The sequence below is a fragment of the Sycon ciliatum genome, chromosome 7, assembly GCF_964019385.1.
Source record: "Sycon ciliatum chromosome 7, ocSycCili1.1, whole genome shotgun sequence".
Lineage (NCBI taxonomy): Eukaryota > Metazoa > Porifera > Calcarea > Leucosolenida > Sycettidae > Sycon > Sycon ciliatum.
Window position 1 is genome coordinate 24,195,658 of NC_088649.1, and position 26,499 is coordinate 24,222,156.

A 26,499-nucleotide genomic window follows, 5' to 3' on the forward strand; every position below is an offset into this window, starting at 1 on the left:
GAATAAGGTCGTTTGCGTGACAACAGAAGATGACTCCGACTACATGTATACTGTACTACAGTACTACAATACTCATAGTACAAAGCCTTTCAATAATAATTCAAAGGGCCGGCATGATGCATGATGATGAGAGCATTTTTGTAGACTGTGTTTGTAGAGCTAGACTAGAGATATTTTACGCGTCTTTCGGAGACGGGTGGTATGCATGGTAGCGAAATGTCGAGTAAGCGATCATACGCAGGTGCATTACATAGCTATCTGCTGGGCTGATTTTAGCGGTCTCTCCTGACCAGTCGGTCGTGCTAAAATTATTGTTGCGGCCGTTCTCAACTAATTTGCTAGGCGAGTGCGTCGTTTAGTATTTTGGTTGCAGCTTGTGGTGCTGTACGTGCTGACTAGGTGACATCAAGAGAGAACGAGAGAGAGACAAAGACAGAGACAGAGAGAGAAAGGTGAGACAGTGTGGAGCTAGCGCGAACTCGAGAACAGGCTGCACAGTGTCCTAAATGTCCAGTGCACAGTCTGCAAACAGAACTGTTTCGTACTTTGTGGGCCCATCGGCGCAGCACAGAGAAAATGAGGCCGAACCTGATAGCAATGAAAAAGAATTTTTCCAAAGCCAGATTTAAACCCGGCCCGAATGTACCTGTCCTTGCCAGTGCAGAGTGCTCACACTGACAAGTCAGTGAATGCCAATTACATGTAAAGTAAACGTTGCGTATAAAGACATTTGGCTGGGAATCAGAAAAGTGTCTTTATTCGCGAAGTGTCCTTATACCCGAAGTCTCATTAAAATGTATTACAATTGGATGGGACTTTGCTCCGGGCATGGAAATTCTGTCGTTATTCGCGAATTGTCATTATGTCCGCAGTCGTGATTAGCGAAGTAGACTGTAGTCGGTGCTTGAAAGTGGGCTAGCGTTTGTGGTAGAATTTTTTTCTCCTGCTTGGAAATGCTGTCTTCTCTTTCTGAGCTAACGCCAGTGAACAGTGACGTTGACCGGTGCTATTGACTTTGCAGTGAACAGTGACGTTGACCGGTGCTGTTGACTTTGCCGCAGGGCTGCATAGATCTGCAGTCGATTCCCTGAAAGTGCCTCGGTGAGAGCCAGATCGGGCCCGCGCGAGGAATCAGAAACAGTTACAAAATTGCATGGAAACGAGTTATGAAGCAACTATCCACAACTGTAACAGTCAGAAAGTGCGATATCAGGGCATAGTTGCTTCATAACTCGTTTCCATGTGATTTTTTCTATTAAAAAAAAAAAATTGTTGGCTCAGTAACCGAGTTAAAGTTACACAATCAGCGGGAAATTAGTCTGACACTGATTCGTTTAGAAAAGTGCTAGCGTATTGATCTGTGGTGTTCCAGTCGGGTTGGTTTCCATGGAGTGCACAATATTTGAGGATAAATCCTGTGGATTAATATGGTGGTAAAGACACACCTGGCAATATGGCGGTAATTACGTGCCTGCCCACGCACGCTCCCCAGGCTGCAACGGTCGGCACAGAGCTCCCCTTCTCGCCGCCACCACCACCATCACTTCGCGCCTGGCGCCTAGTCGATGCACGGCCGTCGGTATCTGCGCTGCTTCTGACCCGCAGGCTTTGGGCACGGCTGTAGCAATGCAGTATGTTTCTGTTCACGCCCTGTGTTGTTTCTGTTCACGCCCTGTGTTATTTCTGTTCACGCCTTGTGTTGTTTTTGTTCACGCCCTGTGTTGTTTCTGTTCACGCCCTGTGTTGTTTCTGTTCACGCCCTGTGTTATTTCTGTTCACGCCTTGTGTTGTTTTTGTTCACGCCCTGTGTTGTTTCTGTTCACGCCCTGTGTTGTTTCTGTGCACGCCCTGTGTTGTTTCTGTGCACGCCCTGTGTTGTTTCTGTGCACGCGTTCCATATTTTTTAGGTGGAACATGTCACGGACGTATAATCCGTGGAAGGACCGCGACTTCATCAAGCTGAAGCCGCTGCTGTCCGAAAAGATGGACTGCTTAACGATGCGAATGCACTGCGAAGCGGAATGCCTGATCGGTACTCCGGAGAAGAAGAAGTTGAAATCGATGAAGGACGACCCTACCGAGCACAACGACTGCCTATTGGAGCTAGTGGAGAAGGGTGATGCCAGCTCGTTCCGCACGTTCTGCACCATCGTCGACGAGCAGTGCGTGTCGTACAATTTCACCGACGTGTCGCCAGTGTTGAGGACACTACTGGAGCGTGAGTACTGCCTGTTGTTCTGCGATATCGAGTCTGTGTACAGTAATAGGCCATTCACACGACGTGTAAACGCTTGCACGTGTGTGACCAAGATAACAACACTGGCAAACCGCGATCCAGTTCGCACGGTGCTGGGCAAACGTTGCACGCGTCAATATATCCATAGTACCTTCTTGAAAATGCCGGGAAATTTTAAAATTTCAATTTTCCTTTGTTCAAGCACTGCAGTTTTAGTACGCACTTTCAACAACCGACACTTTTCCTGGCCTGCAAAGATAATTGCGAGCAGAAGGGCCTCGACCAAGATAGAAAATCAGTTGCACGTGTGTGGCCAAATATATCGTATCCGTGTAAATATCTTTGGAACCGGCACGAAAAAAGTGAGTTTGCACGTCGTGTGAATGGCCTATAAGATAATTTTGTGTTGCTCCCAACGTGGGAGCTCACGCTATTCCATGTGACTTTCCATGTGAGAAAGTCACATGAGTTCGACGCAGTCATAAATATATAACTAGATCTGTTTGGCAGACAACGATTGCCTACTGAGTCTAATGTATATCTACCATAATATCCAGAGTGTTAGCGCACCCCGAGTTGGTGTAAGACTGCTCGCAGTTTGGGACGGGTGTAGTGGATGCGCTATTGTACAAATGCGAAGCTCTGCTTTTGTTTTGAGACCGTGGCACTTGTTTGTCGTTGTCAGGCATCGATCAGCCGTCATCATTTGCTGCACAACGTGAAGTGGGAAGTGCGCAACAAGACGACTTCAACCAAGGTACGCACAAACATGTAGCCGAACATGTGTTGTTGTTGTTGTTGTTGTTGTTGTTGTTGTTGTTGTTTCAAATCTTTATTCTCACGATAGCCAGTGGCCAATAAGAGATAATAGTGTAAGAAAGGAGAAAGAGTGAGGAAGAATTGGGTGGGCAGGGCCTAGGGGTTAATGACTACTTAAGTGTACGGGCAGGGGTGGTCGCCACACGAGCATACAGAGTTGCGTACTTAAGTGTACGGGCAGGGGTGGTCGCTACACGAGCATACAGAGTTGTGCAACAGCAGGGATATCTCGGATTTGAAGGGAGTACGAGAAGGGATTTCGCGAAGCTGGGTGGGCAGGCAATTAAAGTAATGAAGGGCCTTGTACAGGGGAGAATGGAGACAGCGGTCAGTCCGCGGAGTTGGCAAGTGCCAAGTACGAGAGCGACGTAAATTATACGAAGGTTGCACGTTGCTAGCAGTATGCAGCGAGAGTATATGTGGTGGGGCATAATTGTGGCGCAGAGAATGCGCGAAGAGTATATGTTTAACTTTAAAACGTGAAAATAATGTTGGCCATTTGATGCGATGCAAAAGGTGGGAGTGTTCTAAGTGTGTGTAAAGGGGAAGGTGGAGACATATTCTGGCGGCTTTCCGCTGGAGTCGTTCTAGCCTGTCAAGGGAAGTGTGGGACAACGGTGTGAGAGCAGTGCTCGCATATGAGAATATAGGTAGTATGTATGTCTGATAGATGTGAGATAAAGAATCACTGGTGAGTGTAGACCTTAGTCTAAAAAGAATATTGAAAGACTTGAGTGATTTTTTGACTATGTATTCAACATGCTCCGTCCAACGGAGGTCATGCTGAAAGATTATTCCGAGGTGTTTGTGTTTTTGTGCTACGGTAAGCGGACTATTCCTGAGGGTGATCTGGGGTAGCTGTTCAGGGGGGCGGTTATTGTGGTAGAACGGGAGGATGACTGTTTTCTTTGTGTTAACCAGCAGGTGCCATCTTTGAAGCCAGTCTCCAGCTGCTGTGACACTCTGTTGTAGGTTTCGGGTGCAGTCTTGAAGAGTTCTCGCTATGGAAATCAGAGCGGTGTCATCTGCAAACTGGCTACAGGTGGTGCCGGGATTCTCACATGCATGTGGAAGGTCTATGGTGTAGACGAGGAATAGAAGCGGCCCAAGAACAGATCCCTGAGGGACGCCGGCAGGGATCTCGAGGAAAGGCGATAGGTCGCCATCCACCTGGACCCTTTGCCGACGCCCCAACAGGTACCGTCGGAACCACTCCAGGGCGTTGCCCTGGACACCATAGTGGGAGAGTTTTGCTAGAAGGCCTGCATGCCACACACGATCGAAGGCCTTGCTTAGATCGAAAAAGCAGGCATTGACGTGTTTCCCGTCGTCTCTCGCAGTGGAGAGGGTATGGACGAGACGGGCGAGCTGCTGCTCAGTGCCGTCTTTCTCGCGGAATCCGGACTGCTGGTTGGGCAGGTGGGGTGTGATGTGCTTGTAGAGGAGTTGATGTGCAATTTTTTCTTGGATTTTTGATGTAGTGCTCAAGAGAGAGATGGGTCTATAATTTGTTGGTTGGGTTGGGTCACCCGGCTTGGGTACTGGAGTAATGGTGGCATCTTTCCACTCCTGTGGGATTTCTCCGGTTTGGAACGATAGATTAAAGAGGGACGATAACGACGGTGCAAGTTCCTTAGCCGCTTCTTTGAGGAGGCGGTTTGGAATAGAGTCAAACCCGGGGCTTTTGTTGGTATCAACTCCTCGGAGGAGTTTTTCGACCTCAGCTTGGGAAGTCGAGATTTCTTGAAGGGGACTGAGGATGTCAGGGGTGGTGTTGATGGCTGGAGTTTGCTCATCCGCATTGGCCACGGACAGCTTGCTCTGTGAAATGAAGAATTCGTTGAGGGCAGCGGCTTTTTGTGCTGGTGTCGTTGCAGGAGTTGCTTGGCTGACGAGTTCGGGTATGCGTTGTTTTGTAGCTGTAGTTAGGTGCTTCATGAGGCGGTGTAGGGAAGTAGAAGAGGCTGTTGAGTTGTTTACGAAATCCGATTTAGCACGACGCAGGAGGGTGGTGACACGGTTTCTTTGGGCAGTGAACGTGTTCCAGTCGTCAGGCGAGCGTGAGTGAAGGTATATTCTGTGTTTTCTGTGCTTATCCTTGATCTCTTTCAAGAGGCCCTTTGATATCCATGGTCGTGCTGGCACGTTCTTCCTGTCCCAAGGGGGGTGAGTGCGAGTAACTTGGCAGTGTTCTTGGGCGATGCTCATGACATTGTCACGCCAGGATCGCCAGAAGGTGTCAACTGGGCATGGGTCGTGTTGGTTTGGATGGTGGTTGAGATTTGTGCGTGAAAGGGCTTCTCGAAGAAGGTGGATAGTGCTGTCTGTCCATGACCAGAATGTGGTGCTTCTGGATCGTGGAGGGGAGTTGTTAATTATGGGGGGCAGTTGATTATTGATGTGGCCACTGATAGTAGTGTGATCGGATGCGCCAAACGGTGGAAGTGATTGGATATGAATATCATTGGTGTGGAATGAGGAGATAACAAGGTCTAGACATGAGAGAGGTATTTGTCGGTGGATGTAAGTAGGGAATCTGACATGTTGTGTGAGGCCGTATGTGTGTAGCAGAGTTTGTATGTCGTCCCCAAGGCGATCTGTTCTGTCTGTGGTGAGCCACGCACTGTTCTTGGCATTGAAGTCTCCAAGTAGTAGGAGGTCGTCACCTTCGGCTCTAGCGGTTTTGATGCTTCTTTCCAGTTCCGCACAGAAGAGGGTGCCATCGCTACGGGGTGGTCGGTAAATGTTTGCAACAACGAGGGAAAGGTTACCGGTGGATATTCTCGTCCATATGCATTCTGCTACTGTCATTGGTATTGTCAGTACCCTTGTGTTGAAACGTTCCGCTATGTACAAGGCAACACCACCACCATAGTCCTGTCTGTCAGCTCTGATCAGCTTGTAGCCTGGGATTGCATAGAGACTGTCAGGGTCTGATGTGTCAGCCCAGGTTTCCTGGACTGCAATGACTGATAGTTCGTTCTGAGATTCAGAGCACGAACGGGTAAAGGTAAGTAACTCGTCCATTTTGTTGAATATGCAACGCACATTGGTGCTGAGAAAGTTCAAATTCACTGACATTGGTATTGTGTTTTTTTTTGGGGGGAATTTTATTTATTTATTTTTATTTTTTTTAATGTTTTTGTCTTTTGGCTAGTTGTTGAAACTTATCTGGACTCAGTATTTCGGGTGTTTCCTCTGAGGGGAGGGCCATGTCCCATCGGCCTTGGCTTTCTCCTCCATGGTCGAATGGCCGTGGCTGTGTCGGCGACGACGAGGACCGCTGGGTATCCAATCCGCATCGTCAGAGGCAACCGTGGTGGCCCCGTCGTCGTGGCCTTCCCCAGTGCCTGTAGGCGGAGGGGTGCCGGACATTGGGGGTGTACTGGGAGCGATTACCTGCAAGCTGGAACTCTCAGCTACCTCAGTTTGGTCGACAGAGGATGGAGTATTGCTCTGTATTTCCTTGGATTCCCCGTCGCTGGTTGTGTTCTCAGACGCACTGGCGCTGTTCATTTCAGCGGTTTTCTGTGTTGCATCCTTGCTACTAGTACTAGTACTAGCAGGGGATCCGTCGGGTGCAGTGCTCACCTGTTCGGCCGCCCCGTGCGTACAGTTGAACTGTGCGCGGGCTCCCTGTTGAGCTGCGCTGGCGTACGAGTGTGAACCCTTGGGCTCTGTGCGCGTGCGTGCTGAGCTGGTGGATTGATTTGAGCTCTCGGGCTCCGCGCTGGGGTCCGTGTTTGTACAGCTACTACCTGAACTAGCACTCACAACAGCCTCACTACCTCCTGCATCGGGCGCACTTGTACCCGAGCTCAGTTGTGATCCAGGGAGAGCAGCCGAATTGGTGCTCTGTGTATTTGTGGGTGGTTTGTTCGTGGGCCGCTTGCTCGGACACGATCGAGCAAAGTGCTCCCCCATGCAGATCCTGCAGGTGGCCCTCTGGTCCTCGTGACGGACACGAAACTGGTGCTGGTCGGCTGTGCGGACAAATGACGGAACTTGCCGACATCCCTCCTTCAGCTCGATGGTGGCGAATCGCATACCTGTCCCTACAGTAATCCCCGACGGGGTTTGAATTTGACCATGGCGGATGTCTCCCTGGATCTGGCCAAATGCAGCCAAAGCACTGCAGATAACGGTATTCTCGATCCAGATCGGGACATCAAAGATATGGAGTTGTAGTTGTTTGGTGAATGCAGGGCGTACAGAGAAATGGCTGTCGCCGATAAAAAACCCGTGCCCCAGCAGTGCGTCAGTCTGCGTAGCAGATAATAACGTTACCTTTGTGAGGTTGGAATTGGTGATCTGGACGGAGGCGACGTCCGTGTACCCTTGGGTAACAAGGGCCTCGGCTACATCCACTGTCTTGATACCGGCGTGACTGGTGAAAACTACGGTGTTGGCCTTCATGTCTTCACGGGTAAGTGATTTCCATCGTGGCTCGCCATTTCGGGCAGCAGTACTAATGTTGCGCTCCATGGTTGGGGTCTGGTACCCCGGGTAAGCCTCAATCCGCAGAAATCTAGGGAAAAACTGGGAGCGCCAAAATCTGCTTCCTACTCCTACTCAACTTTTTGTTGTTGTTGTTGTTGTTGTTGTTGTTGTTGTTGTTGTTGTTGTTGTTGTTGTTGTTGTTGTTGTTGTTGTTGTTGTTGTTGTTGTTGTTGTTGTTGTTGTTGTTGTTGTTGTTGTTGTTGTTGTATACTTTATTTATATTGCAAATGTCGGTGTTGAATCCTTGAATTGCGAGGGGAGGAGAATCTTATTAACCCACTCAGCCCTAAGGACGTATAATTATAATACGTCGTTGAAAATGACGCCCAGGCGCTGATGACATATGCATACGTCCTTTTCAATGCCAAATATGGAGTGCAGAGCCTAAATGCCATGACCTATAGCCATAAATGGGTTAATTTATTTTGTACTTTAACCTGCATGCAGTGTCACGGTAATGGACATACACAGCATTGACACGAGAAATGTGGCAATTTGTCTCTGCGGCATTCTAAGATAATTCAAATGCTGTCACTGTGTCACGTGTTGGCGTAATTCCTTCGCATTATCCCCTTTGCGTATTGTGTGCCAGTATCACCTAATTGTAGGCCGAGCGTCATTCCTACTTCCTTATTCGGAGCAGCTTTCTGTTCTTTGTCCGCAGGGGCGTACATAGGGCGGTTCCCGGGATGCCCGGGAACCAGTAAAAAGAATTCGATGTGGGTACGGAGAATGTTTTGATCCAGGCCCAGCGTGCAGTGCATGCATGCCTAGGTGCCTGCAGTCCGCCTGGCGGTCCGAGGAGGGTGACAGGTGTAACAGTGCTGCTGAGCCTGGGGCATTTTTGTGACACAGCGTAGATATACTGAACTGACTAGGTGCAACAAAGTCTCTACATACGAGTTACATCGATTCTTCGATCTCAGAGTCATTTCCTTTGCAGTTTGTTTCGACAAAGTTGGTTACGTTTTTGACGATGCTTTCGCTTTGTGGAAAAGAAAAATGAAGAGTCGACATCCAGAGGGCCAGCGCTCTATTCAGACCTATTTTGAGCAGGAGGCAAAGCGTGTAGCCAGTGAGAAAGGTCAAGCGATAGATGAGATTGCGGACGCACCTGACTTGCAAGTGGAGTCTGCAACGAGCAGCACAGAGGACGGAATCGTCGGCGAAGCTATAGAGCGACCGTTGTTGGAAGATGCTGGATCATCCAAGACTTACTTCAGTGACATAGGAGTGTGTAAATAATTTGGGACCCTAAACTAGATGATTACCGGCTTCTGCTTGCCCTGCGTAATGTTTGCTCCAGATGATCCGAAGCTTAGGCAGCTTTACCGCAGTCCTCTCGAGAATATAACCCGACTCAAGACTGCATGAAATCGTCCTGCTGAACAAAACATCCATAAAAATGCCTTGGCAAAGTTCAGTCTTTTGAAATCAAATATGCGTAGCAGTGACATTATCCATCAATTTATGCAGAAACTATGTCGGATGCGTATAAGAGCACTAGCAATGGTGTGGAATGTTGGTTGATCAGTTGGCATGGGAACCACTCCTGGAGGCGAGCGGTGTACGCCCCTGGGGTGGATTTGCGCTCACAGCTCCGAAAGAAATTTATTCTCATTTCACTCCACCTTGATGGATTTTCATCATCCTGGGCTCCTTGGAAAGATCAGGACCAAGCGAATCCATCCTGGCAGCTCTCAGCTCCATAGACACACCAGGGCCACTTCCACCTCCTCTCCAAACGTCTCCACCGTGCCTCGGAACGGCACAACAACTCAAATTCACATTCTTGTTCGGCTTCTTGCCCAAATTCAACCGATTTTCACGATTCAAACTGCGCTGCAAAGCTGAGATCCAAGCGCTTCATTTGATGGCCATCACCCATGCGTTGTGCCAAAGGGAAATCCCCTGGCACGCTCCAAAAAAACTACGAAGTCATGAACAAAAATTCGCGCTCGATCTGGGCCGTGGTTTCCGTGTTCATCTTGTCCCCGCTCGGTGAATCTTTATGCTACCGCGAAGACCTTTCTATCCCCGGAAAGTTGAGGTCAAGACCTTTCCAACGGTGTATTTATTTTTTGCGGTGCGTTGATGTTTGGCAGAGCTACGACAGTTTGTACACTGATCTATGCACTGCGATTTATCGCGCGATTTTTTTGCGAGATAACTCGTACGTAGTGGATCAGCACACTTCAAAAGCGCGAGTTAACTCATACTCAGCACGCAAAGGGTTAATACTGCCGTGTGGATTGAACTCCAGTGGTATAGCCTAGGTCGACGCCCTTACTGCCGTGGCTTGTACGCATGCTGTCTAAGTTTACATGCACACTGCAAAAAAAGAACGGAATAGCAGCACTGGCGGTTGCAAGGCCAGCGCCTCGTGGCCGCTTGACGTCTGTTTGCAAGGCCAGCGCCTCATGGCCGCTTGACGTCTGGTTGCAAGGCCAGCGCCTCGTGGCCGCTTGACGGCTGATGCAAGGCCAGCGCCTCGTGGCCGCTTGACGTCTGGTTGCAAGGCCAGCGCCTCGTGGCCGCTTGACGTCTCAACGGGTTTCTATGTGCACAACAGTACATTGTTTGCCACCCAGATAGCCTGCCTGGTGTGCTGCGGGCGACAATTCCATGTGACGTTAAGGACGATATCGGCCAAGCTGTACTTGGTGTGAAAAGTCTGAAAAGCGTAGAATTGTACAAGTGTGTGTTGTGTTTTTCCGCTATTTTACATTTATTGCTGGCTCAGTATCCGAGTTAGAGTGTGTGTGTGTTCATAAATTTAAAAAAGAACTTTTTAGCTTTCGACTCACTACATGTGCTGTATCCTCTCTTGATCTACAGGCACTGGCCAGGAATCACGATCGTTTGAAGCTCAGGAAGAAGTCGGTTTCGATGCACGACTCGGTGATGCCTCTGCAGGTAATCTTGACATTAAATTGTCATACTCACGGGTTAAGGTTTGCACGGTAAGGAAGGTGTACTGCGTCTACGACTGTGGCCAACCTGTCGGAAGGCTACCTTCTTGCCAAAGCATTTGGAAATTTCGCTAGTTTCGGCTCCACAATCCAGTGTGTCGTTACTATAATAGTTTTCATGGCTGAGGTTGTGGAAACGTCTGTAGGTTCTGGGTTCCTAGTACTCAGTAGCCGAGGCTAGTTGGTAAAGTAACTCCAATCTCACTTCAAGGTACCAGTGCATCTAGTGTCTGCTTCTATCAAAGCAGTGTGCTGTCTGTACTGGTTACCCCAGCAAGTGTAGTGTGTGCATAGGTAACTGTCTTAGCCGTTTTATGCCGATGTACTCCGTGTGGTGTAGACTAGGGGTGCATTGGTGATCGATTCACATGGCTTTGCAGGTTGTGTGGATTGGACAGTTTTCTGGCGCTAGTCTTGATCTGTCTCATTCAGATCTTGTCCGCTATCGTTGCTATAAGAGAAAATCTGTGGGTGAACCTGATGGCTTCACCAGTTGTGTGGATTAGACAGTTATCTGGTGCAAGTCTTGATCTGTCTCATTCAGATCTTGTTCGCTATCGTTGCTATAAGAGAAAATCTGGGGGTGCACATCCAGTGCATTTGCAGATTTGCGTGCTTCTCTTGCGACGGGCGTATACCCAAGGAGTGAAATATGCAGGAATATTTGACTTATAAGAAGAAAGAGGGCCAAAGAGCGACAAGTTCCGCTATAATATCCACTAACACCACCGCTCTTTGATCCTCTTTCTTCTTATCAATCAAACCTTGGCCCTCCACCTGAGTCTGACTATTTGACTGCTTAGGCATAGCAATAATCAATGTGAGCCAATTCTATTAGGGAGTGATAGAATCATGTAGCCGATCATTGTGTTGCCAAAACGTTTCCATCAGTTCGAATAACACGCATGATGACCTACGCAAAAAAAGCACAGCGACATGAGCGTTCAAGCTCTCTCGTTAGTCTGTGCGGTGACGAGTGTGAAAAGGCATTAGTGTTTACTGTTGTTTGTGGACGCATCAGTATGTTTTGTTGCGCACCTTCATATGCGTGTTTCGGTGTCCGTGTGTTTGTATGTGTGTCTGTGTGTGTGTGTGCGTGCGTGCACGTGTGTGCTTGTGTGCGTGCATACGTGTGTGTTTGCGTATCTGTGTTTGCACCTTCTATCGTTACTAGATTCGTCCTCAGGCTCCTACTCAAGCTCTTCACGTCCACCGTCCTCGCATACGTAAGCAGGTTCTCTCACAATCCACAACTTGTGTTCCCTAGACAAGGGCTCCAAGGGCGTCGGACACGGTACGGACACTACGGTATTGACCGTACCACTATTTGCCCCAAGTACGCTGTGAATCAATAAAATGCATAGCCAGCAATCGCATGTCATCACGTACATTCAAAATCAACATAATTTTGCGAATCGACCTTTTTTTCAGGATCACTTTTCAACGAGGACGAAGCAAAGTCGGCCGAACGAAGCCTAGAGGAAGAAAATCACCCTCTCCACTTCACCATCACGATACTGACATAGATACGAGATGAAAGAACTAAAAAATCCACAAGAAAACTGTACGGCCATCATCGCGCTGACTTTGGTCTGACTTTGGTCTAAGAATTTCTATCACGATCAAAAATGTACGAGGAGCACTCAAAAATACGCCACAGACGTACCTTTATCGCTCTCTACTCCTTTTTCAAGGCACAAAAGTCGACTCTCCACTTTCAAACCAGGAACTTGACATACCAGTGGTCCTTTTCAGCTGCTCCACGAGCGCAGGAAATGTTCACCAAGGGGCGCAGAGCAGCATCCATTCCAGAAAAAGAGCTAAAATACGAGTGAGACTGCATGCCTGAGTACATGAGTACATGTATGAGTACATGCAGAAAATAGTCAATTTCAGCGTTTCTGCTCCAAACAGCAACTAGCTTCGACTAGAAACAAAGATTACACCAAAGGATCAAACAACAACCATTTTCTGCCGTTTTTTTGCAGATGGCTTCCTTGTGCTTGGCCCAGCACGTCAAAAATCACACCTCGGAGGAGTACAAAAATTACAACTCTCAGATGTCCTCGATTGCTGGCCATGCACTGATTTGGACTCTAAATTCCCAAACGTTTTGGCTCAGCCGCCCCTCTCCCCTCCCCCACAAGTAAATTGTACTTCAGATGGCTGACCGTACCACACTAAAATACCTTCCGACGCCCCTGGGCTCGAATATGTAATGACGCTTAACCCTTTGAGGGTCCATCGTTCGAATTCGAACGATATGTAGTGTGTACCGTAAAACTGTCGTAGCTTCATTGTTTTTAGTCCTGTTGCAAATATCGAAATAATATGCAGATCGAAGAAGAAGCTCCAAGCTTTCCAATGATGTAATCGCTTTTGCGATAGGAGAAACGATGATAAAGATATGGTGCTCGAAAGTTGGATCGCGGCACTAATTTGTTCAAACTGCTCAAAATCAATCTTTTGTCGCGTGCTTCGGGGATTCCCCGTGGATGACGTGGTGTGCAGCCAGCTCATGACGTGCAGCCGTAGTGACGTAGAATCTACTGATTGAGATGCAAAAAATCTAGAGCTGTGCGAGAAACGACTGCGAAATGGCCTTGGAACGAGATTTAGAAGTAATTATTTCACCACGAGGCCCGACCTTTGGCGATTCGCTGCGCTCTGGAGCAGGCTTTGTGGCAACCATGGAGTTGAGCGTGGCCTCATTGGATTGGCAGCGGAAAGAGCGTTTCAAAGAGCCCTAGATTGTCAAAATCAAGCGAACAGAACGTAAGTTATGGTGGAAATGGTGGAGTGAACTACAATTGTATATTTTCACCCGAACGATGGACCCTCAAAGGGTTAACCGATCCTTATCCTGGCAAAACGGATTGGATGCAATGCTGGAAAAATTCTGTTACAGGTCTACCCTTATCAGTTAGATAATCCCTGCGCTTACAATAGGTGTGTCCAATACGTCCGTTGTGCATTGCCAAATATGGAAGGTATGAGTAATTCGTGTGAGCACGGTGGGATCAGGAATGCACTGTCAGGGCTTACCACGACCATACAAAATTCGAAAAGCGTCGACCACCATTTTGAAAACATGGCGATGCCGCCGAGGCCAGAGTTTGTGCAGTCATAGCGGCTACGCACCCGAGTTCATGCTGATCGATGTACAGCGATGTACAGTCTAGTCGTAAAATACCTGTATTTTACGACTCCCTGGTCTACTCTGTACAGCGAAGGGCCAGTGCCGAAGCGAATCTTGTTGTTTGATGTTGGGAAAGACACGCAGAGAAGACGTCCTTTTTCCAAGCCATCTTGGTCATTTTTCTCAACCCGCTGGTGGGTGTCAACCAAGATACAATGTATGTCCTTGAGGTACTGATGAACTGGAGTCCTGGCATCTACAAGAATTTGCCGCGCCTAGCTAACCAATGTTGTCAGCAGAACTCAGCGTTTCCTGATCGCGACTCAGCACACTCTTTTCTGTTTGGCCTCGCAGCTTTCACGCTGCGAGTGGGGAGTTTCCTGGCCACAAATGAATCCCTTAGTCATGACCATGATGAGAGGTGACTGGTATGATCCCTGACTGGCATGAGTCCTGAGCTTGAGTCAACACGAAGGTAAACTCTTCACTTGGAACGCTTGCTGTCTCCTCCGTCCTTTCTTGTTGCAATTGCAGATATGCGCACGGCTGCCAGTTTTTTTTGGTGCGCGCGGCGACGCACGGCCGACCTTGATGTCTTCGAAAAAGTAGAACAGCGGTTATCCTTGGCCGATTCTCATCATCGATAGCTCATTTTCAAGGTCTTGGAATTCTCTATCGGTTTACCGTCCCCGATTTCTAATTTTCTCTCCATTCACTTGTTCGCACGCCTTCGCGTTTGAGTGATTTCACCATCCGATCTCAGCCAAACGAAGGCCAAATCGAAAAATTCGAGATGGTAACCCTCCAAAGACACACCTTCTGAACACGAATCCACAATGGCCTAATGTCTCAAACCAACGAATACAGCCAAGTCCCACTCAGAAAACACCCCACAATTGCAAGAAACAGCCCGTTTTGCTGTGCGCTGATTGGTCAAATCCAAATGACCGTTAGTGATGCTTTGTACGGTCGTGGTGAGCCTTGACTGTTCAAGACCCCAGGCGACCATGCCCAGGTGGCTCTGTGTGGGGTGTTTATGGTACGAATTACGTCATTGCGCAATGGGCCTATAACTGGCATTATCTACTATCCTGACTTGCACGTACGACTCTCGAATCCATCTCAGGCGCCAGGGGATATTGCATCGTTGTCTACTAATGACATGTGTCTTGTAACCAATGTCGTACTAACGACAGTAGACCTGTAGACCTGTACACTTCCATTCCCGCATGTAGCGAGTACATGTGCATTTTACACCGTCTATCAGGAATAGTGCACTACTCTTTCTAATCGAGTGTCTGGAGTTGTAGTTTGACAGAGTGTTGGTTGCTGTTGCCAGCTACCCTTCGTGGCCACACTGTTCATTCCGATACAAGCCATGTTTTTTACTGGCAAACAAAATACAATTCAATCCGTCATCATGAAGGATTACGACACACCATCGTTGCCGGTGGGTGTCTGGGTGGTTGAGTGTGGGTATGTGGGTTTGTGGAGATACGTCCATTTTGTTATGTGATTATGTCTGTGCATACTTGTTTTAGGCACCGTCTCATCAACGACATCATTGATATTTACGCATTTGGAGAAAAGGCTGCCAAACTGATGGGTGATGCAACCTGTGGTAGGGAGACTGGCATGCACCGTGATTATGTATCTGCACGTCTGCTCTGTGTGTGTGTGTGTGTGCACGTGTGTGTGTGTGTGTGTGTGTGTGTGTGTGTGTGTGTGTGTGTGTGTGTCTTGGCCATCCTATTCCGATATGCTCCGCGGGGTGTACACCAGGCTGTGTATAGGTGGTCGATTCACATGGCTTCGCTAGTTGTATGGATTGGCTAGTTACCTGACACTAGTCTTTATCTGCATGAAGTGTATTACCGAGTGAGCCCATTCAGCAATCTATCAGACACACCTACTCGTGTAGAAATGCGGTCAACGTTGTGACTAGCGACCCTCGAACGAGCATAAGAGAAGTGTTGCTCGTGTTATTCATCAAGTTCAAAGTCGCTGTTATGCCGTCACGTGGCCATTAGATCTGTCTGTTCCGCTATTCGTGAGTAACATAACAGATATCCCAGGTCGTTACTGACATGGTTGCTGGGTTTTCAGGCTGCGAGAAGTAGAAATCACTGTGCAAGTTAGTTTGGTCAGGAAATGTGTGACAGCGTGACGGGGGGGGGGGTTCTGGGAGACGCACTTCCTGCCCAAACTAACCTTCAAAGCACTTTCTACTTCTTGTTCATGTACTATTTTTCTCCCCTTCTGGTTTCAGATAAGCTGGCACGGTTGCTGGTGAAGGAGAAGAAAGACCCGGTTGACAACTACGCGGATCTGGTGCTACGCCACATCAAGGTGCACAAGCATGGCGTGGAAGAGTTGTACAACGTTGGCGGTGTTCTCCTCTACTTTGCCGATCAGAATCCCGCGCCCACGTTCGACGAAGTTGTCGTTGTGTTGAAGGACGCCTGTCCCGGAAAGGTCGATGCAGTTGAGAGTCTGTGGAAGTGAGTACACATCCAATAGCGTAAGGGGTTGAAGGTAGTAGGGGGGGGGGGGGGGGGGGATACCGATCCAAACCAATATTGTTGTTGTTCTCGTCTCTCTCTCTCTCTCTCTCACGTCTCTCTCTTTCTCCCCCCCCCCTCTCTCTCTCTCTCTCTGTCTCTGTCTCTCTCTCTCTCTCTCTCTCTCTCTCTCTCTCTCTCTCTCTCTCTCTCACGTACTAAATTTCTCACTCGGTCCCTTTTGCTTACCCTATCAATATCTCATTCTCTGTCCCTTCCTCTTGCTCTCTCAATTTTTCAGTCTTGGCTCTTACATTCTCTCTCTCTCTCTCTCTCTCTCTCTCTCTCTCTCTCTCTCTCTCTCTCTCTCTCTCTCTCTCTCTCTCTCTCTCTCTCTCTCTCTCTCTCTCTCTCTCTCTCTCTCTCTCTCTCTCTCTCTCTCTCTCTCTCTCTCTCTCTCTCTCTCTCTCTCTCACTCTGTATTTCTTTGTCATTTTGTCTCTGCTTTCACTTTCTCTGTCTCTGCCTCTGTTATTTTCTGTCTCTCTGTACCTGTATGGCTATCTCTCTGTCTCTGTCTATCTCTGTCTCTCTTTCAGGGTCCCTATGCTTTCTATTTGAAGTATAGATACCTGTTAACCATGGACTGCTTCTGGCTAGATTACCTCTTATGTAGTCATGGTGCTAGTGAAGCCTTTATCTGATCCACTATGATTTACCCACCCACAGTAGCCACCCACCCTAGTAGCAAGCTCTCCCAGCCACCTAGTATCATTTTGTTGTTGTTTTGTCTTCGGTTTTGGTGTTGTTTGTGTTTGGCAGTAAAGCTGAGTTTTCAGCACGGAGTGATCCTGAGAATGGTGTTAGGAAGGCTCGGTGTTAGTGGATCACCGTCAGGAGTCAGCTGTGAGCCTCGCCATGGCGCCGGTACACACGCGGCTCGACATCGTCGTTCGCAGTTCACGTGCAGATAGGATGCTCGAAGCGTTGGTTTGTCACATGACATTGGCTCGTTGGAGCATCCCGGTGTCGTTGTATGTGCTACGCTTGGCTGCGCATCCATGCACGTCATACTGTGTCAACCCCCCCCCCAGATTGGTGAACTGCTACTCTTCTCTCTTGGAGCCTTGGCTCTCACATGCATAGAACTACATAACTGGTTTGACTCCCGCGTGGGTGCAGACTTCCACGGGGGTGGGGGTGGGGTGATATTGGGCATTTGGCTTCAATATTTCTAGATTTTCTGATGCTCTACACACATTTTCTTGAATAAAAATCTGACACTTCCTTTGATAGATTTTTATTTACTTTCCCGTTCTAACTTTCCCTCACACTTTGAACAGTATGATAATGTATTAGAAAAATAGAGGCCACATGCATAATGATAATGAGAAATTTTACTAGGGCTGGTGTCAGAGAATCACATTTTTTGAATATTTCCTTTCATCACTAACTTGTAGATCTAAAGCGATTACAACGGTCAATTGAGTACGAAATTACAGTAAAACCTGGCGACCACCCACGGTGCAAGCAAAAGCGGTCGGTCGTTAAAGCCAGGTGATCTTTAAAACCAGGTCCCACAGTGTCTATGTAGAACTGTCGGTGCATGGAGAACGGTCGCTAAGAGCAGGTGGTTGCTAAACACAGAGGTCGCTTACACCAGGTTTCATTGTAACTTTATCCAGTGTGTGAGGTAATGGAAGCGGGGAACCAAGTCTGTAGAAAAATTGACAATTGCAATTGCTCGCATTCCACATTGAACTTTGGCACATGTATGCAAGCTGCTGGTTGAATGCTATGTGTGAGGTATTTTTTACCTCCTCAAGCCTCCTGCATGTGGACAAAGACACCAATGATCACGTCAAAGGAAAAAGAAGTAAGGAGCACTAAGAGCAGTGCAATGCAGAGTTGGAGTGCGGCCGCCCAATAGCGGACTGAAAACTACTACACTTGTAGGATAAAAAGGGCACAAACGAAACCAATAAGGACAAAACCAGAGGCAAATGGTATCAAATACGTATGCCCGCCTCAGCAACCGCCAAAGTGGGAGGTGAGTCCAACTGCACCGGCGGAAGATTCCGGGATCAATGTGTGAGAATAGCGTGAAGATTGCATATACATTGTACTCAATCCGTGGACAGAACTGTTTCGTCCTTTGTGGACTCATCCGCGCAGTATTGTATTATTGTTACGTTCTCATTGGTGGACGAACATACAACACAACGTAAACCTTTTAAAAAATTGCAAGAAGGCGAGATCTCGAGAATAAGGATGCCACTGGAAAGCCTTATTTATATATTAAATTTATTTCACTCAACTCGTGGTTCGTGACCAATTGGCAGGCAAAGTGCGAGAGAGAGATGATAGCCAACCACGGCAAGAAAAGAAAAGAAAGGAATAATATAGAAAAAGAGAAGAAAGAAGGATAGACAAGAATCCAGCAATGAGATCCTATCGTACTACAGTATGCGATCGGAGTGCATTTTTAAAGCTGGAAAGACATTTTGATGTCTTATTGTTGTGCGCAGTGAGATGATGTTGCATTGTTCCTCGTGCGCAGGCGAGGCGAGACTCACGGCCGAGATCTGCCAACGCGACAGGCTCGGTTGCCTTTCAGGGTTCAGATCTCCCTGCCCGCCCTTGCAAGCTTGATGGGCTGTATACAATGACCATTCCCTCGCGTATCTGATATGCGTGATATACAATGTACGTATCGGCGTACGAGGTGAGCAAAGGAAAGAATAGCCGTTTTTTATTTTTCATTTTATTTTTGAAACTCGGACGTTGAGCCATTAATAAATGTAGAAAGGAAAAGGACGAGAGTAAATATAATCATACAGTCAGTCAGAAAGTGCAATAACTAGCTTTTGCTCGTTTTCGTTGCGCTTGCGTTCCCCTCTTTGGTCTTTTCATAACCTTGAACCATTCAAGTCAGTTTGGTGCCTAGTTATTGCGCTTTCTGACTGTATATAGTATCATGTTACAGTGATGGAGAGTTACTCTTAACTCGTATCCATAATTATGTCCTTTTCCTTTCTACATTTTGTTATTTTTATTTTTTACAGGAACGTTTACTCCGCTTTTCTTTAAATCTAATTTATATCAAATATTGACTTCAATAATGGAATCGGATGGAGAAAGGATAATATCTATAGTAAAGAAAAAGGACCAAGAAACTACAAGCTACGCTATAATGTCCACTAACACCGCCAGTTACTAAACGATCAGCTCATGCGATAACATTGCACGACACTGACCGACAGTACTGGCGTTCTACAACTAACTGGCTTACAGCTCTAGCACATCTTGGATGCGCACTCCAATCCAGTCATCGACATGCAATGAACATCCGCCAACGTCCTTCACAGCTTAGACTTTCAGCTCGTGCTTGTCTAGGTTGCGCTGACCTTCCCCTCCCCATGATATTTCTATAGCTTACAACCTTCCAAGTTCGAACAGCTAGCACAATACTGACTGACGTGATAGTGACATTCAACGAGCTGATGATAAGCTCTATCACGTCTTGGATGCGCAAACCAACAGCCTTCCAAAGTTAATTGCTTATCTCCGATAACCATGACTAGATGAGCCTCCCAAGTTGGGTGGTCGTTGTGTCGCGTTCTCGAAGTGAGTCGTGGCCGTCCTGTGCCGCGGTCCTTCGTCTTTCGGCACCATCTCGTCAAAGCCAACATTCTTACTCTTAGTTATGCTGTTACTTGTATGTTTTCGTCTTGGGTGCGCTCACCTTCCTCTTTCTCATGTTCATAACTTCGAACTTTCCAAGTGGGAAGACTGTTGGTTTGTGCATCCAAGACGTAAGAGAGCTTATCACAGCTCATAAAAAGCAACTGATATGCGAATGTGTTTCTCCTTGCAGCAAAAATATGCTACATTTGGTACAATATGCTAGATTTGGTTCTTCATGCGACCTTGAGTCAAAAGGACCAAAATATACGAAAATATGCGCAAGCAGTATCGGGCCCTCCCTAAAATATGGAAAAATGGAACAAAAGTCAAAACTACGCATAGCAGATGAGAGAAAAATATTGATAGGTGTCGAACTATTCCATTCGCGAAGTATCCTTATACCCAAAGTCTCATCATGTGTACTACAGTTAGATTTGACTAGTCTTTGCTCTGGGAATGGACATTCTGTCGTTATTTGCGAATTGTCGCTATATTCCGCAGTCGTTATTAGCGAATTGTTGCTATATCCGCAGTCTTTATTAGCGAGGTTGACTGTACATGTAGCCTAGAACTCCCCGAAATGTTTTGATGCAAAGTGATTAATACACTGATTATGACCCTCATCATTCGCTCCCTTGTCACTGGACAGTTCTGTCCGTTTGGTTTTTACTTTACTTAAATAAAGAAAACAACAACAACAACAACAACAACAACAACAAGGGAACCCCTAAGAAGGCCTTAGGCCTGTGGGAATGCCCTATTAAAAAATAAATAATAAATAATAATTTGATAACCGCAATCAATAATAAATAATAATAATAATAATAATGTGGAAGAGAAAAGGACATATGGATACGAGTTAAGAGTAACTCTCCATCACTGTAACATGATACTATATACAGTCAGAAAGTGCAATAACTAGGCACAAAACTGACAGAGTACTGAAACATTCGACGTCCTGACACCTAGCTTCAACACATCTCCGTAGCGCTAACCGACAGCCTTCCAACTTGGAAGGTTCAAGGTTCTGGAAAAGACCAAAGAGGGGAAGGCAAGCGCAACGAAAACGAGCAAAAGCTACAGTCCCAACGGAACAAATAATGTCGATTGTTTCTGGACGATGACGAGACCAGTACGATATTTGACAAAGCGGTCTAACTACAATTCGAAGCAGCAAAGCAGCACACCACCCAACTTGGGTGGGTCATAATTAATATCAAAGATAAGTAAAGAAAGGGAAGCTTTGAATGTTTCAGTACTCTGTCAGTTTTGTGCCTAGTTATTGCACTTTCTGACTGTATATAGTATCATGTTACAGTGATGGAGAGTTACTCTTAACTCTAATTATGTCCTTTTCTCTTCCACATTTATTTATGGCTCAACATCCGAGTTTCAAATTGCACAACTGATGAGCCGTCACGAACCATACGGCGAAACGTACGTCGTGTGAAACAACTTGTTTTGTAGTCAACTATTCCATCACAATGTCATGCATGAGGAGTACTGTAGGAGTTTGGCTTTCGGCTTGTACAATTCGTTTTCGCAAAGCTTCCCTTTCTTTACTTATCTTTGATATTTATGACCCACCCAAGTTGGGTGGTGTGCTGCTTCGCTGCTTCGAATTGTAGTTAGACCGCTTTGTCAAATATCGTACTGGTCTCGTCATCGTCCAGTAACAATCGACATTATTTGTTCCGTTGGGACTGTAGCTTTTGCTCGTTTTCGTTGCGCTTGCCTTTCCCTCTTTGGTCTTTTCCAGAACCTTGAACCTTCCAAGTTGGAAGGCTGTCGGTTAGCGCTACGGAGATGTGTTGAAGCTAGGTGTCAGGACGTCGAATGTTTCAGTACTCTGTCAGTTTTGTGCCTAGTTATTGCACTTTCTGACTGTATATAGTATCATGTTACAGTGATGGAGAGTTACTCTTAACTCGTATCCATATGTCCTTTTCTCTTCCACATTTATTTATGGCTCAACATCCGAGTTTCAAATAACAATAATAATAATTGGTAACAGTTTCCTCTGAGACAAAAATGCGATAATACTCATAAAAAGGACACACTTCAGGCTCATTACAAACATCTTGAAAGTTTTTGTCTTCACAAGTATACTTTCAAGCCTTCTCATCAGGTGAAATACAGGCAAGGGAAAAGGAACAGGAACAGTGGATTAAATACAGTAAGAAGGTGGTAAAACAGCGCAAAAAAAAGAAAGAAAGAAGATAGCTAAAGTAAACAGCGAAAATTGCAATAATGACACAAAGGTGCAAATGCGAGAAAACTCAATAAGCGCGACATGTAGTGCGACAACAAGAGACAACCACTGGACATACATGTAACTAACGAGGTTTTGACGACCTACCTAACAGCCTAAGTGTGAATTTGATTTGTTTCTGCTTGCAAAGGTTGGGTTTCCTTGTGTGGATGTATACAGCTTTCCTTATTCCACAACACGCACGATCCACTCGACCACGGAGGGGACGTCCAGCAAAGAATCATCCTGGTACAAGATGGTCCAACGCAGCGGCATCAACACCAAGCAACGTCACCTCACAATTAACTAGACCACCAGAAAAACAACCGGACAAGACACCTACTGGCGTGGCAGTGACAGGAACCGCATCAACCAGAAGAATGACAAGATCGGCAACGGCGGCGATGGCAGCGACTAAAGTACAGACAGAGGTAACGGCTAGGGTCCACTCGACTAGCCATGTGAAATCGGATGTGTCCACCGCACATGCTGATTGTTCTGATGTTAGTTCTGATAAGTATGAGTCGTCCATTGCTAGTCATTTGTTTGAGCATCCTGATTGTCGTGCTGTGTATTCAGATGATTGTTTTTCGATTGTGTCACGTGTACGCAGTGCTAGATTGCTGAATGTTTTGGAAGCTGTATACATCCACGCAAGGAAACCCAACCTTTGCAAGCAGAAACAAATCAAATTCACACTTAGGCTGTTAGGTAGGTCGTCAAAACCTCGTTAGTTACATGTATGTCCAGTGGTTGTCTCTTGTTGTCGCACTACATGTCGCGCTTATTGAGTTTTCTCGCATTTGCACCTTTGTGTCATTATTGCAATTTTCGCTGTTTACTTTAGCTATCTTCTTTCTTTCTTTTTTTTGCGCTGTTTTACCACCTTCTTACTGTATTTAATCCACTGTTCCTGTTCCTTTTCCCTTGCCTGTATTTCACCTGATGAGAAGGCTTGAAAGTATACTTGTGAAGACAAAAACTTTCAAGATGTTTGTAATGAGCCTGAAGTGTGTCCTTTTTATGAGTATTATCGCATTTTTGTCTCAGAGGAAACTGTTACCAATTATTATTATTGTTATTTGAAACTCGGATGTTGAGCCATAAATGTGGAAGAGAAAAGGACATATGGATACGAGTTAAGAGTAACTCTCCATCACTGTAACTGGATACTATAATCAGAAAGTGCAATAACTAGCAGGGGCGGATCCAGAGATCTCTACAGGGGGGTTCCGGTTGAACCAAAATTGAACAGCCAAAATATTATGGAATCAGATGTGCGGTTGACACTTGTAATAACGACAATCCGATTGTGTTAGTGGGAATCGCATGCTTTTAAAACACACTACGGACATAATACTACTATATTTTTTCATCATCGACCACACCACACCTGCGCTCTCCAGCCGGCCTCCACACGTTGCCACAGCACACCACCATCGCTGGAGACTGAGTCGGAGCGCAGTTGTGGTGTGGTGGACGATGGAAAACCTGTACAGGGCCAAATGCTGCTGCTTAACCTACATTGTAATTATTATTTTGCACGGACACATAATCATATACATGATTGTATGCAATCGACTGGCACACAGGTTCAGTGAGGGCTTGAAGACCCTTTCAACGTCTTGTTAAGATCGAATATGCAAGCCATGGGTACGTTGAGAGCCAGGAATGCCGAAATGACAACTAAGTTACTTTCCCTGTCCATTCGTACTTTCGGAAATATTTGGCATTTTTACGACGCGAAATGCTCTATAGTCACAGGACAAGAGCATCGTCTTCACTTCATTGACAGAAACAACAACAGCGAAACAGTGTCGACAATTGTACAATCCTTCCAATGTCATCTAAAACACATCGCTGGCGCAGCACTCCGTTCCTGCGGGGGAACAACTATGTAGTCACTACTGCATGCTGCAGCAGGTAGAGATTACTGACTTTGCTTGGATGTCGGAGTCCTCATCTTCTGAGGAGCTTCGTTGAAGAGTGTCAGTACTCGGAACATCCTTTCTCTTCTGCAAAAAACGTGTCCAAGGAATGCTGACCACACCACACCCATCCTGAGCAGCAGTGGATGACAGCGCCAATGGAGGTAAGTTTGGATCGTTTCGAAAGATCAAAAAGGAAACAACCACCCTATGTTGTCTACAGTGTCCGTTTGTAAATCACGGACGTGAACACCAGTACAGACTACTAAGTAATATCCGTACAGTCTCGATCTACCGCACGCGCATGCAGTGCACTGCCTGACAGTCAGTCTGTGCTCCTTGACTCAGTGACTGCACTGACTGTGATCGGACGGACGTCCTTTTGTGCACACATGATATTTTTCGATATTTTCTCAGCCGCACACTTTGCAAAAATTTAGGGGGTTCCATGGAACCCCCGGACCCCCCCTGGATCCGCCACTGACTAGGCACGTTGGGACTGTAGCTTTTACTCGTTTTCGTTGCGCTTGCCTTCCCCTCTTTGGTATTTCCATAACCTTGAACCTTCCAAGTTGGAAGGCTGTCGGTTAGCGCTACGGAGATGTGTTGAAGCTAGGTGTAAGGACGTCGAATGTCTCAGTACTCTGTCAGTTTTGTGCCCAGTTATTGCACTTTCTGACTGTATAATTAAAGTATCCAGTTACAGTGACGGAGAGTTACTCTTAACTCGTATCCATATGTCCTTTTCCTTTCCACATTAATTTATGGCTCAACATCCGAGTTTCGAATAATAATAATTTTAGAATTGCGATCAACAGAACGAGCTGAACCGACATTTCACAAAGGCTTTTATTGTATTCAAAAAACGAGTGGATACGAAGGCAGTGAAGAACATGGAAGAAAGAAAAAATGAAGAACATGGAAGAAAGAAAAAAAGGTATCCATGTTCTTCACTGCGTTCGTATCCACTAGCTTTTTGAATACAATAAAAGCCTTTGTGAAATGTCGGTTCAGCTCGTTCTGTTGATCGCAATTCTAAAACTATTGTCGCCTCAACGCCTATTTAAATAATAATAATAATAATCTTCACTACATGTAGTTTGAGGGAAAGATACAAACTGAAGAAAAATAATGACTCACCACCAGGACTCAAACCACGGACCCTCGCTTGTAGCTAGCGATGCTCTAACCACTGACCTATGGTGTAGTCGTCATCCCAGCAGAGACTGTTCAATAATAATAATAATAATAATAATAAATAACAACACTCTGGTATTGTCACAGAAAGAGTCACCCGCGGCCAAGTCAACAATTCCCTTTCCTTACCCATCGTGGAAACTCAAGCTGGATACAAATCTATTTCATTCCTTTGTGCTGACGGCTTGATTGCGATTCCCGAATCCCTGGGCACTAATCATAATCCCCAATTCATTTCGCCACGAACTTCACACAGTCATTCATCTTGGGCACCTTGTAAGAAGACCTTAGGGTCTGTTGGGAATACCCAAGTAAAATGATAAAATACAACACGAATAGGATAAAAACTTCTCTCGCTGACTGTGATCTGGTTACGTTGGTGGACAGTTGGTCATAACGCGTACTAGTAACATTATTTTTATCCCTTCCTCTTATTCATAGGTTGATTGAGGAAGAGATAAATACAATAATTAATAGAGATAAAGATCAATAGAGAGAGAGAGGGGGAGAGAGAGAGAGAGAGAGAGAGAGAGAGAGAGAGAGAGAGAGAGAGAGAAGAGAGAGAGGGAGAGAGAGAGAGAGAGAGAGAGAGAGAGAGAGAGAGAGAGAGAGAGAGAGAGAGAGAGAGAGAGAGTACTTGTACAATACATTTCCAATTTGAATATGTTCTTTAGAAGGCCTGCAGTCGGGCAGTGCGGGGCATCACAACCACTCAGTGTATACTGCTTGACGCTGAGTGAGCAGTGGAGAAAACAGCCAGCAGAGTACTAATCTATCAGCGAACTAGGTGCACTGAAAAGTACGTCCCGCTACGAAGCGTATCATGTACATGGATGTGTAGTCCGAAGTGAGCCGACCTACCCAGTGGCCTGAGCAGTGAGTAACCTGCTGGTACAAGAAACGGTGCTGTACTATTCCCTGGTGCGTGAAAATCGTGATTGTTCTCCAACTCCTCGGTGTTGATCACAACTAACTCGATGAACAGCACAGCTACAAATCAGAGTTGTTAAGGTCTCATCATTTTTGGCAGTCGTTGCGTGCTCTTCCTGAACACATCGGAGTCGGTCTCTATCTTGTCTTGTCAATATGCGTTGTTGCTGCTTTCGCGTGTTGGCCGCTCTCTGTTTCAAAGTGGAATCAGAAGAAGACACCGTTGAGAAGGAAATCGTCAAGCTGCCGGTGAACACCAACGGCTTCGATGTAGCGCAAAATGAAAGCCGGGATTCGGTCCAATCAGGAAACAAGGATGGCTCATTCCTGACCGACCAC

At 46.5% G+C, this 26,499-nt stretch overlaps 1 protein-coding gene across 2 annotated transcripts; it reads left to right on the top strand.

Moving 5' to 3' along the window:
- Positions 1-197: 197 nt before the first annotated feature.
- Positions 198-17,703, top strand: LOC135821210 (uncharacterized). 2 transcript variants are annotated; one of them, XM_065334275.1, is made up of 8 exons: positions 198-452; positions 1,908-2,218; positions 2,922-2,993; positions 10,394-10,471; positions 11,702-11,753; positions 15,208-15,287; positions 15,936-16,167; positions 16,990-17,703. In XM_065334275.1, exons 2-8 carry the CDS (start codon positions 1,915-1,917, stop codon positions 17,048-17,050), a joined length of 879 nt encoding a protein of 292 aa, XP_065190347.1. In that variant the 5' UTR covers positions 198-452; positions 1,908-1,914; the 3' UTR covers positions 17,051-17,703. The 2 variants fall into 2 exon arrangements, with proteins under 2 accessions (XP_065190347.1, XP_065190348.1); XM_065334276.1 differs by lacking the exon at positions 198-452 and adding an exon at positions 980-1,101.
- Positions 17,704-26,499: the final 8,796 nt, after the last annotated feature.